Here is a 13,473-nt window from a genome sequence, read left to right on the forward strand (position 1 = left end):
CCACCAGGGGGCCACCAAGCTGCAAGTTCAGCGTCATATTATATTTTAGGAGAATTAAAAGTACCTGTCTTTATTGTAGACAGGCAAACCCCATCATTTGTTGTGTGAAACACGTCTATGCTTTAAAAAGCATATAAGCAGATTTTTTATAGGTTAAAATTTAAGTCAAAATCATCTTTGGGCTGGGCTGTCACGCAGTAAATGACGTCTCCCAACAGGTATGAATGACAGCTGCCCACCATTCACTGAAGTGAGGAGAATAACGGTAGGCACCGTTAATTGGTGGATTGGTGGGGACTGTTTTTATGGCAGCTTGTTTTCAAAGTTTATGTTAAACATTTTTCAGGGACATGCTGCATCTGTTGCATTTATTGTTAATCTAAAAAGGTTAGGAATCTCTCCCTCAGAGTTTTTTTTTAAGATAATATTTTTGGCCTTTTATGCCTTTATTGATAGGACAGCTGAAGATAGACAGGAGGCAGGGGGAGTGACACGCAGTAAATGGCCATCCGATGTGGGATTCGAACCGGGGCAGCTGCAGCGAGGACTATAGCCTCTACACACGGGGCGGCTGCTTACCCACTACGCTACTGACTGCCCCTCTCTCTCAGACTTTGACAAAATAGGGGCCCCCAAATAGCATCTCGCAGAGGGCCCCCATCCAGCTAGAAACGGCCCTGCCAGCTGACCTTAAAATATGATTTCTTTTGAAAATTACTGAATTAACCTAACATTGTGTGGGCTCTGCTGGTTGGTTTTGACCCACTTATTACAGTGACTTTAAATATTTACTGAAGTGCTCACTTCTCGGTTCGACACTGCGCTCTTTTATTGTGATAGTGTCAGACCGGAAGCGCAGCGTGTGCCTCTCCGCTCTGACGCTCGGAGGAGTCAGACAGGGAGGCAGAGTTGAACAACGGCGAGGAAAGGGAGGACGGTCGGCGAGGTACCGAGGGTCACAGGGATGTACAGTAAACACAGGCAGAAAAATGCCCAAATATCACCGGCAAAATGTGGACGTCTGCTCGTTTTTCTTTCTTTTCTGCTGCTGAGCGGCACACTGGAACGAGCCAGCGGGAACACTGGAGAACAAGGTAAGAAGAGAGAGAGAAGAGCCGACATGCTGGAAAACTTCTTCCAGCATCTACCAGTTGCGTTGGAGCTGTGGAGCCGAGCGGTGTGGGAGCTCTGAAGTGTGTCATTGGGACATGGTTTGGAGCTGAAGCGGGAAATGTCCGCTGTGACATCACTGAAACTTTTCTTTGAGTATTGAGCCGTTACGTTAAAAATAAAAAAGAGGTCTGCGTTCACCAAAGTCCGTTTAAAAACCTGAATATTTAACGTCGTGTAGTTTCACGTATGACCCACAAGACCCTTTCGTGAGCGGCGCTCATGTATCCTATAGCCGGCTCAGACAGCCTCGCAGAGCCGCTGCGCTAACGCCGGCTCCGTGGAGACTGCCACACCGTTTATCGCACCGATACGCGGCGGACCGTCCTAACAGCTGACGGTGTTAAGTTGTAGCTCTAACGCCGAAATGAACAGGGGACATGAGTTCTTCTAGAAACACACAGTCACGTCAAACTTAATGTGTTAATACTGAACTGTATTCAAAGCAACATTAAAGTGTCAGAGTTTTCAGGCGAGGTTCGGACAGCCGTGTCTGTATGGAAGCGAGCGGAACTCCGTTCATTAAAAAAGCAGGAAAACAGTATTAATGTTCAGTGTTCGCTGTTTGTGTTTGTTTGCGTTGTACAACATGTGAAGTACATACATTCAGATAGTTTTTATCCAGGCAGACTGCAGTCCGAGCCTGCTCTGTGTCCGTGTCCATAAAAGGCAGCAGTGTACACAGCGCAGGGGCGCAGCAGACAGACAGTCATGTCCCACAAACTCTGCTCTCATGGATTTTCTGTGGACTATGGATGAAACCGTCACACTGTAAACTCCTCATCTGATCCCATTCTGTCCTGATGTTGAGTGTGTGTTTCGGCTCAGAAATCAGGAGAGTGAAGTAGAAATGTGAGGAGACACAGAGAGGTCAACCTGTGTGGCTTCACCCTGCCTGGTCATGTGGACAAGGCAGAGTCAGACAAAACCCCCATTCAAAACAAGATGTTCCAACTTAATGTAGTTAACGAGTGTGTGTGTGTGTGTGTGTGTGTGTGACAGCAGCCCTACATTAAGTTCTTGTGTAGTTTAGAATGTTCACTGATTGAACTGCAGTGGGCTGCTTCCTGCTGTTTGTGTTGGTCCACACTTCACTGATGACTTGATCCCTGATGTATCTGTTGTTGGTTTAATAACTCATGTTGAGCTGGCTCAGCCACAGCAGCACATTAAATATGAAATCTATGATTCATTTGTCATGCAGCAGTTGCTGTCTCAAATGAAGAAACGTCCTGATGGTCACTGTAGTCTCTCTTGCCTCTCTCTGACCTCACACTTTATTTTGTGTTTCCTGTTTGATCCAGTCTCTGACTTGATCTCTGTCCATGCCTCACTGATTACTGTACAAAAGCACAGCTTTAGAACTTTGTTCACACTGGATCAGATCTTATACACAGTATATTTGCTGCTTTTCCCTCTGTTTATGATGGACAGCTTTAGTCAAAATACCGTGGCTGGACTAGACCGGGTTAGAGCCAACATGGAATAACGCTACATCAATGTGATTTACAGACTTACAGAAGTAGTGAACTGCTAACCATTGTTAGCTTCATCAGCTGTGTAGCTAACAAAACTGACTCAGAGTCAGTGACAGTATAAAGAATGTACAGAGGGTTCTGAGGTGCTGTTTGGAAAAATATGCAATTTCTAATATTCTTCTGCCTCCTGGCTAATTTAAACATGGATCTGAGGCCGGCCAAATTAAATGTGCCTGTCAATGAAGCGGTCAAGCTGTTAATTATGCGCCTTAATATAATTTGAACAGGTGAGTTGTATATAAATTCACCCTCAGTACAGTTGTCATGAACGGGGAAATTAGCTACAGAGACCAAAACTGTTTTTTGTACCAGGCTGTAAACATGTTTATTTCTGCTGTGAAGTTGGACATTTGAACATGGGGACTTATGGAGACTGACTCACTTCTGGAGCCAGCCTCAAGTGGCCGCCCGAGGAATTACATTTTTTAGCACTTCCGTAGTGGCTTCATTGGTTCCCTTGGTTCTGTTGGTGATCAGTGGAAGGACACTGACACTAGCTCATAGTGCTACAGAGAAACTGGCTTGATGCTTTTGTTCCAGATGTTCCTCTTCTCTACAGTAGTATAGTACAGTATGTTATAGTTTGTCATGTTTTAGGTCAAAGCCTCCCTGTTTGCCCCTCCTGGTAACACGCCCCCATGTTTACCTGTTATCTTAATAAAGGCATGTTCATGTACTTCATCATCAGTCCACTGTTAAGTTACCACCAGTGAAGCTCAGCACTTCCTGCACAGATGTTTCACATTAAAAGACTTTGAGTGCTTCAAGGGGAGTAATCCTTCCTTTTCCTGCTCAGCTTTTAATGTGAAACAGCTGCAAGAAGTTTGATTGGTACTGTAATGAAAATGTCAAATCTAATGAACTGACGTGTTTTTCTGACCGGACTCATTTATTAGTGCTGCCCGTGTTTCTGTAATAAATAAATCATTTTAATATCAGCTTTTATTCATGACATCGATATTTTCCAGTCAGTGAGCAGATTTACGTTGCAGTTCATCAATGTTTGGACAGCAGCACATTTCTTTGTCATTGAACAGGTTCGTTAGTCATTAAGAAGTGGAACATGAGCATTGATAGTGGTGAATAATTGTTATATTTCATATGTAATAGCACATGTCCCACACTGGAAACTGGCAGCTGAGCCACTCTTCCTCTGCAGCCTCCTCCTCCCTTCATCTTTCACCATATTGTGTTTTTTTTTTTGTTTTTTTGTCAGACATTACTTTGTATCAGCATCTTTCTTCCGCAGCGTGGTGCCAGTTAATTGGCCGCAGATCATAACTGGCCAAAAAAAACTTTAAATAGAACGGTGATAATTGGCTGCTCCTCCGTTCCAACTGCCTGCTTTAAAAATACCATCCAAAAAAATAATAAAAAATAATACGGCCATCAGGAAAGTGGTGATTGTGTGCCATTAAAACTGAGCACTGATGTGCAGCAGTCAGCAAAAACACAGTCATCAAGAATCACATGATCCGTCTGCTATCAACAGTCCCTCTCTGCGATCAGCTGAAGACCAGAGAACGAGCCGTCACAGGGAAAACCTCAGATAACTTCGTACTCAGCAAGGTGAGAACGAGTGTGTTAATACAGAACTTTAGAGGATGACATCGATATTGATAAATGAGAGTTAAACAAATCTGATATGTAAAAAACAAACAGTTTGGCAACGAGACCTTGAATTTGATATTTAAAGAATTGTGACTAAGACGGTGTGTGGCCAACTCTTCAGTAAGTAAAGTAGTTATTGGCAGTTGCTAGAAGTCGCTAAATGACATCATCGCATAATTAGCATAATCGGCCATGTCCATGTATTTGTAATGGACGCTGTAGGAGAGAGGAATAATGTGGTTGGAGAGACAAAAATGAGTAAAAGGCGCCCTAACTATGTTAACAGCTACAAACTGAATTTTCTTCAGGGATCAGCCAGCGACAGCTTCACGCATGCGCCATTCATTTGTGGTCTGGATATAGTGGGGTGAACATCTCTTGGTCCGACGGCAGCTTGGAGGGACTGCTGCACGAGGACTGGGCTGCCTGTGAGCGCTTTGGGATGGACGATACTTTTATGTCAGTCTCTAAAAGTCTCCAAGAACACCAGAAAAGGTCGCTAGATTTGTCGCTTAAAAAAAAAAAAGTCACTAGAGTGGTCTGAATACTTTCTAAATATATCAACTAAGTCACTAAGTTGGCAACACTGGACTTCGATTTGTGCTGTGCCAGACATTTGACCAAATAAATAAATATAATTCTAAAAGATAAACTTATCACTAACTCCAATAACTTGATATTATTTGAATTGTTTCCAGAAAGTGCCAGAAACCCAAGAACTCGTTTCTGAAATGGAAAAACGTCCATTACATGCACAAACCTTAAGTAGAACTCTGCGTACATCTGTTGATACACATATCTAAATGTAGTCTTGATTATATGCACCTTTACCAAGCTGCGACGAGGCCACAGCTCTCAGATTGTGGCTTACTGCAACTATTTTTGTTGAGCTCATCAGTGCTGAATGTATTAAAAATGTATAATTTCAATATCTGTTCTGTTCCTGTGCAGCTTCCTGTGTGCTCCCCATGGAACCAGCCTTTTCATGAATGGCAGAGGTTGTGAGAGTTCAGGCTATTTTAAGATGAAAACATATTTATCTGTGCTGCGATGTTTGATTTAACTATGCGTTGTAAGATACGCAGGCTGAGATCAGCCGCTGTCGATGAGTTGATGAGTTTTTAGTTGTCTCAACATCGTTATGTTCAAATCACTGTAAACCTGATATTCTCAACTAATGATTGAGTCACAACGCTGTTTTCTTGTAGTCACGCCTCTTATTATTTGGAGATGATTATGGTCTGTCAACTTTGGGGAAAAAGAGGCAGACCAGAAGAGATCCGAGCAGAAAGACCAGCATCTGTTTGTTAAGACAAAATTAGACAATTAAGCTTTGATCACTGGATGTCAGCTTATTTAAAGCATATATATGTACACTGTTTATGTGGCTGAAGCATATTTCAAACAATTTGGGTGGTCTTGTTAGAATCCGTGCAGTCTATATTTTTATATTTCAGCCCAGTCATCTGTACAGTCCAACACTTGCATGAAAAAAGTCATTGACATCCAGGAGTCTTTCATACTTAGACGAGGATTAAGTGAAGGACTCTTAAACGACGCATCATTTGTTTTGTCTTCCCCTTTCAGGCGTTACATAACTGCTATTATCAAGCAGATCTGCGTGACTCTTTGACAGACACAGAGTCAACACAGATTCACGCTTTACCCCTCTCTTTTGTCGACACAGCTCTTTCTCTGTGCATGTTGTCTGTTGGTCAAGCGCACGCCGACTACTCGTGGAGCAGATGCAGCCCGGAGGTAAACACAGCACATCTCAGTGGGCAGCGTGTTTTTATCAAAACTGACAAGAGTTTTAATTTCAGTTTGCTTGTTTTTGGCCCAGTTAGATGAATGTGTGGGTGGAGTTTGCAGAGTAGACATGTTTGAGTTGACTGTGAGTGGCAGACACAGATGGAGCTGAGGATTCCAGAAATCCAGACACAGTGTACGTACAGCATGAGGAAGCATTTAAATCAGGAGGCTCATTATTCAGGACCCGAACTGGACCTCATGACATCATAATGAACCTGATGTTGTGACCGTTTCCTTCTTCTTTTCCTGCTCTCTCTGTCTCTCCTTGTCACTTTTCTCACACTCTTAATCTCAGAAGTGTCATCAAGAGGTTAAAGACGCCCTCGAAACTCCTAACGCACTTTTGCTCAGCCGGGATTCAAATGAACTCCGTGGTAAGCAGTTTTCTCTACGATATCTGCGCGCAGCACGGCCCATTTAGCAGCCACTGAGAGCAGCCCGCCCAGGGGCCTGTGCTCCATATGCTTTTGCAATGCAAGGCCTGTTCTCTGAGCCCAGAGGAATCTGTAAGGAATGATTTGAGAGCTCTTGAAAGCGTGGGCTGTTATTTCCAGCGGGGGGGGAGGAGGGACCGGCTGCGCAGTCGGCAGAACTGTTGTGGCTCGACCTCCAAACACGCAAACTTTCATTAGCGACATGTTCCCTGGTGGTGCCTGGCTCACCTTTTCACACCGCCTCATTTTCTCACTGCAAACAGCAGGCCGGCGTGACGGAGAGGTTGCACCCTTGAAGAGTATTTTGTTTGAAATCTAACAAGATTGTGTGGTTGTTATTTGTAGCAGCCACAGAAAACCCAGCACAAGGTCCTTTCTGGTCTGCTGTGTGGGCTTCTTTTAGTCATTATTCATTTTCCAAGTGTTGTGTTTATGCTTTGTAGGTCTGCGGTGTGTAGGTGAGGGGCTGCCAGAGAGTGCTGTGTTTCAAAGAGCTTCCAGTTCCACTCTAATGCGGGGTGCAGTGTAGTGTCGTGTTCTACAACATGTGAAGTTTGTGACCCCTTTTTATGAAGTGAGGAAAGAGCCCCTCTTCCACTGCAGAGAACTGAGCTGCCTCTCCTTTGAGAGTGAGCGTCAGCTGATATTTAAATATGACATAAAGGAAAGCATCAGTAATGTTTAGTATCCATTTCTCTAAATATGTGCACTGAATATCCAAAGTTATTTTTTTAGAATACTAAAGAGACTGTAACTTTGTACAAAATCCTTTTTTCATTTAAAGGTCCAGTGTGTAAGATTTAGGGCCATCTATTGGCATCTAATCAGGCGGCTACGGCTCAGAAAGAAGATCGATGGTTCAATCAATGTCTCTTCCAGTCTGTGTCCTTGGTAACCCCAAATTGTTCCTGGTTTCACCATTGGCGTGTGAATTAATTAGCTCCCTTCTGATGAGCAGTCAGCATGTAGGGATGCACGATATATTGGCATATTGGTATCGATCTGATGAGTAAAACTGGGCTGATATTAACAACAGATGTTTATATCTGTCTAGTTGCTGTTTGTGTGTGTGTGTAGGGAGAGGGAGGGGGAGGGGGAGGGGGATTTGGCCATGTGGTATTTGTTTGGGCATGTGACCGTGTCAGTGACGTGGTGTGGTCGTGTTTCACGGTGTCGAAAGAAGATACTCGAAAAGCAGTATGCAACACTTACAGAGTTAAGGTAATGCGAGGAGGATGCCGCGTCAAGTCATTCAACACCACAAATATGATTATGTCATTTGGAAAAACTGCCACCCAGAAGTACACAAACAATGGCAGGAAGCTAACGCTGCTGCTTGGATAAGGTAACTGTCAGAGGATATATTTTGATTCATGTTCATGATTGTAATTTATGATCCAAACTTTCTCACAGGAGTTTTGTGAGTTGAGGGAGTTAAGCTGTACTTTACTTTAGTTACATACTTGCTACAAGTGGTGAAGGTTGCTAAAAAGTAACACTGTTGGTTTCTTGTGTTTTATGGTAGCCCTGTAACCTTGTTATTTAGAAGTAAAACATTCAAAAATTCAGTTTGCATGATTTTTAGTCTGTACAAAATTTTATCATCTCAGAAACTTTAATTATTTTTTTACATTTATCGATAACGGTAAATATCAGTTATCGGCCATACCAGCAATATTAATATCAGATATCGGTATCGGGCAAAAATTTTCATATTGGTGCATCAGTTAGTGTATAATGAGCAGGGTTCATTATGCAGAGTCTTACAGTAGCTCATAAGCGAAAGGGGTTTCCCAGACAGGTCATCTTATATGCTTGGAAGAGAAGGTGAGGCGAGGGTTGTTCAGTTGTGCTTCACCTGTGCTTTTGGTGCCACTATGTCAAATCACTATCACACTGTTTTGTTTTTTTGTTCTTTTACAGAATAACAGATTTTTGTGGACCTTCCAACCGAATTTCATAGTTTTTTAGCAGATGAGGATGACGAAGACTGTGAAAAAAGGTCCAGAAAGAGCTAGTAGAAATCTTTGTTTTCCCTTTCCTTGCCACTGTCTACAAGTGCTTGCTCATGGTGGGAATTGTTGGGTCTCTGAAAAGAATGTTCTAAAGAATACGACGGCCTGCTTTGTTTCAAGGTTTTGTTTTTTTTGTGAAACTTTACATGTTCAAGGATGAACTTCCAGACATTTGTGCAGAGATTCTGGCTGACTGATGGTTTTGGAATGTATGTACGTTTGGACTCCTCAGGGTTCAATAGAGTGTTTTGGGGTAATAACAACATCTGAGGGAGAGTCCATCCCTTAACTTCACATGGTGAATACCTCTGAAATCTCTAATGTCACTTTAAAAAGAAAGACCACTGTTATCTTCTATGTACATAAGACAGAATCATCCCTCTAAGCTTTAATGTTGTGGAGGTGATTCCTCCCTCATGCAGACGTGAATGATCATATCTCTTCCCTGAAGGACGAGCTCCAGGACGAGACACACTTGTGATGATACAAACACAACGCTCACTGAACTGTAGCTCAGCTCAGCAGAACGCTGTTTGCTTCCAGTTCTGTGTCACTAATCCACGAGCACTGGCTTGCTGTTTCTTCTGTGTGGAGATAGACAGTTGGCAGGCACGCTGCAGCTCCGTTGTGTGTGGATGATAAAAGAGATTCCAAAACGGTCTACAACTAGCTGTTATTTTCACTTTTCTAAATTAATTTTAGTCTCTAAAAATAGTAGCAGCAGTAAATCCTCACACTTCAGAAGTTTGTACACTTGATACACGCTTGATAAATGCTTCAAACATTGAATAAATTATCAAAGATGATCATGTCACAGGTGAGCTCTAACTAATCTTTTCTCAAACCTTTAATCTCTGCTTGTTGATTTTATTAACACAGAACTAGGGTTGCAAAGGGGCGGAACGTTTCTGGTAAATTTCTGGAAACGTTCCAGACACTTTCCATGGGAAGATAAAGTGGGGAATTTTGGAAATATTCCAAATCGGAAACTCCATAGAAATTATGGTAATTTATGTGAATTAACTGTAAACTGGGGGTAATCTAAACAAAGTGTATCATATCCAAACATAAATCTAAACATTTAGTTTTGTCATAAGCAGACATGCAAAATAAAACAATTAAAAAACATTTCAACAGATTTATTTGTAAGTAGAACTTTATCAAGTTTTAATTATTTGATTGGACGATATCATGTAGTCCACGAGCTCAAATGTGTGTCTTCAATAGTCTCTGTGTGCTCTGGGCTCTAAAGTGTGGTCCAGGTACAGAAATCACCTGTGCAGGAAGGGGGCGTGGCCTCAATAGCCCTGCAGTAAGCAGTGTGCTATGTGCATGTGACTGAGGAACAGCAGATATTCAAGTGGACCTGCATGAAGTCTGGTTGTTTTAGATTATGCTCAAATATATTTTTTAATTCCCATGGTGTAATACATACAGTACAGTGTCACCTGTACGCGTTCTGACTGTACACATGACGGGTGCATCACAAGAAAAGCACAGTGGGTGCTTGTTTCTGTGATGTCTGGACTGTGTTCCACATCTTTGGTCCTGTTTCCATAAAGTGGTGCATACTATTTCTTTTATCTGACTTTTTATTTATGTTATTAAGTCCAATACAACAAACCGAGGAGCTCTTCAGAATGTTACCGTCAGGTTTTCATGTGTGGTCTGTATACAGACTCATGATACATAAGACGCGCGTGTGTGTGTACATCTGCTGTCCACATGTAAAAATCTGTGTCCGTACTGAAGTATGATCAAGCCTTAAGCAGACTGTGTTTTTGTAGACCAACAGAGGGACTCCTCTCTGGAGAAATGTCTTTAAACATTAATCGGCATTAATATTTTAAGCTAATGGCTCTGAATCAGGACCTCTGAAAGTTGGAGCAAGTAGCTTGTGAATAATAAGGCGTAGAAGTACGCAGACAGTGTTGTTTCACGTCCTGGTTGGAGCTACAGGTTAATGAGGTCAGTGAACATTAATTAGGATGCTGACCTGCCGTCACAGATGTTAAAGTTGTGTTACTTCAAATGTCAAAAGGATTTGATAATGTATTCAGTGCTGGTTCAGAGTCCCGACGGTCATTTTCTGTTGACTGACATTAATTAGTTAACAAACAGCTTAAGGCGATCTGTCTATAGAGTTCTTCTTTTGATTTCAAATAAAGTACCAGATCCATAAAACGCACCACTTTCTGTGCACCAGAGGACGAATTATCAAAGGACATGCTTTAATACATAACAGGCACGGCAGCCTGACAATCAGCACGACAAACAAGTTTCAAGTTGCAAAAACATGCTTTAGTTATCTTTGCTCCTTGACGAGAAATTAAAGAATCAAGAGAAGAGAAACACAGTTTTTCCGAGCACCGGGAAAAGTCGAGTCTAAAGTAGGTGTTCAGAGCGTGTTTGAATGACTGCTGTGTCAAATCGCTCAGCGATAAACACGAGCAAAAAACCCACGCTTATTTATATGTAAATGCTCCAGCTTTTCAGGAATTGCAGGAATAATTTGTGGCGTATCATCGGATCTAGTTATTATTCTGTGTGTGCGTGTGTGTGTCTCTCTCACTCACTCACTCACTCACACACACACACACACACACACACACACACACACACACACACACACACACACTCACTCTAAAGATGGCTCTCATTCTGCACGTGTGAGGGAAGGTGAACGGAGCCTCTAACAATCAGCAGCGCCCGATAAGGAACCACTCTACCCCCTCGGAGAGCACTCAGTCTGATATGTTCCATCACCTCTGTTCTGTGGAAAACTAGAAAGGAAGAGGGAGAGAGAAGGAAAGTCTTTCAATGCATGCCTCATTAAGAGCAGGACAAGCTCAGGAATACTTGAAATGTGTGTGTGAGAGAGAGAGAAAGAGATAAAGAGGGGAAGAGATGAAGTCTGTGGGGATTTAGGATATAGGAAATATATAGAGTAAGCTGTTTATAGGGGGATTGGGTTCAGATGGCACTCCAGCACTTATGTGGACAGCACTAGTTCATCACTGCCAGGTCCAACTGCCTGCATCTGTCACACGGCCCCATGGGTTCTTTAAACCTATTGTCCTTTTGATTTGGGTCAAAGCAGCTTTGCAGGTGTAACTTTACTGCATCCACACACTGAGGGAATTAAATCCTGCTCTGACTTAAACTCTTGGGTTCTTGTGTTGCTAAATCCTTGCATTGTGTAAAGGTAGCTGGACTTCCACCTGTTAGCAAATGACTCCCAATGACCAAACACTTGAGGCCCCCTTCCTTTTTTCTCTGATAAAACTGAAGAAACTTTATGTAAAAGCCTCAGATACAGCATAAATCAGAGCTTTGTGTCTCTTGTCCAAGTTTGTTTTCGAGGGCAACTGAAATGGTTCCATTGCTACTCAGTCTTTGCCGCCGTGGCCCAGGGTTCGAATCCGACCTGTGGCTCTTTTCCCATCTCCCTCTCACCACATTTCCTTTCACTCTTCAAGCTGTCTCTGTCAAATAAAGCTCAAAAAGGCCAAAAAAATACCCACCCCCAAAAAAAGGCAGTGTGTTCAAGACGTCGCCGTTTCCGTTTTTTGGTTCCATTTCGAACATCGTGTGATTCCTTGTTGATGTTTGGCTTCCGGTTAAAATATCGATATATCGCCCAGCCCTGCTTCCAGGTAGCGTGCTTGCTTTAAATTTGTCCACAGGTCATACTTAGTGTTTATGTCTGCATGGCCAAAAGATACATGATCTGTAATACTCACCAACAGTGCATCAAAAGTGCAGAATGAATGACGTGCACAAACATGACTGTTTCCTTTTTTCTACTAGTATTTTCTGGAATTACAGACCAGGTCATAGATACATTTATTACCCCCCCAAGGACAATTTGTTGTACAGCCAGCAATAACTACACAACCACATCCTCAACCATACCAAAAGCTTAACAGTTAACACAATACAAGGAACACAGAGTTATTGAAAACGCCAGTGGCAACAGCAACAAATAAGTTTTTAAGTCCACTGGTCCTGTGTCTGGACAGATTGTATTTGGTGCCAAAAAGAGGCAGCTCAACTCTTTAGACAGGGACGGTGTGGAGCAGACGGCATAATCTGACCTTGTATAGCTGTGAAAGGTCATTTAAGGTAATTCATGCACTTTTGCTGCACACTTTGAGGATACTGTTCCTGTAATCTGTTCCTGTTTTTCAGGGTAAGTAACCAATACCAACTAACAGGAGAACTGACTGAATGAAACAGGAATAAAACCTTTATAAGTGCTGCTGCATGTCTGCGTCACCAGTTCATGTGTCACCCAGACAAAAAAGTGCATTGATTAACCAGTGAATGCTATTGTTGTTTCTTTGTTTCGTGGTTGTTGAGGGTTGGATCCCAACATAAGCCCTCAGCAATCAGTGTCCTCTCTCCGCCCTCCCAGCAGTGTCATTCTTCTCTCATCGCCCTCCCTGCCTCCTGCTCTGTTTCATTTCTCATCCAAACCCATGTCCATTCATTGCTGCATAGTTATAAATGTGTGTAGAACTCCCCATGGATGGATGGATGAATGGATGGATGGATGGATGGATGGATGGATGGATAGATGGATAGATAGATAGATAGATAGATAGATAGATAGATAGATAGATAGACGACTTTATTCATCCCCAAAAGGACAAATTAGGTCGTCATTGCATCAATCATCACAGTATATAATAATAATAATAATACAGTTGTCCCTCACTATAACGCGGTTCACCTTTCGCAGTCTCGCTGTTTCACAGATTTTTTTGTGTGTAATTTTGCATGCTTTTTTCACAGTGTACTGTACAGTATGAACGCGCATTGTGTTCTGCGTTCTGATTAGCTAAGAGAGTACTGTACAAAATGCGCTCGGCTAGCCAGATTTACATAAAT

General features: G+C 42.4%; 1 protein-coding gene across 1 annotated transcript in view; it reads left to right on the forward strand.

The window, feature by feature from the left end:
• The first annotated feature begins 868 nt into the window (after positions 1-868).
• adam19a (ADAM metallopeptidase domain 19a) overlaps positions 869-13,473 on the forward strand; it is a 191,412-nt gene continuing 178,807 nt past the window's right edge. Inside the window, exon 1 of the mRNA XM_019255667.2 lies at positions 869-1,094. Coding sequence (XP_019111212.2) covers positions 965-1,094 — 130 coding nt within the window. The 5' untranslated portion in view covers positions 869-964. The remainder of the gene's footprint in view (positions 1,095-13,473) is intronic.

The sequence above is a fragment of the Larimichthys crocea genome, chromosome XIV (genome assembly GCF_000972845.2).
Source record: "Larimichthys crocea isolate SSNF chromosome XIV, L_crocea_2.0, whole genome shotgun sequence".
Taxonomy (NCBI): domain Eukaryota; kingdom Metazoa; phylum Chordata; class Actinopteri; family Sciaenidae; genus Larimichthys; species Larimichthys crocea.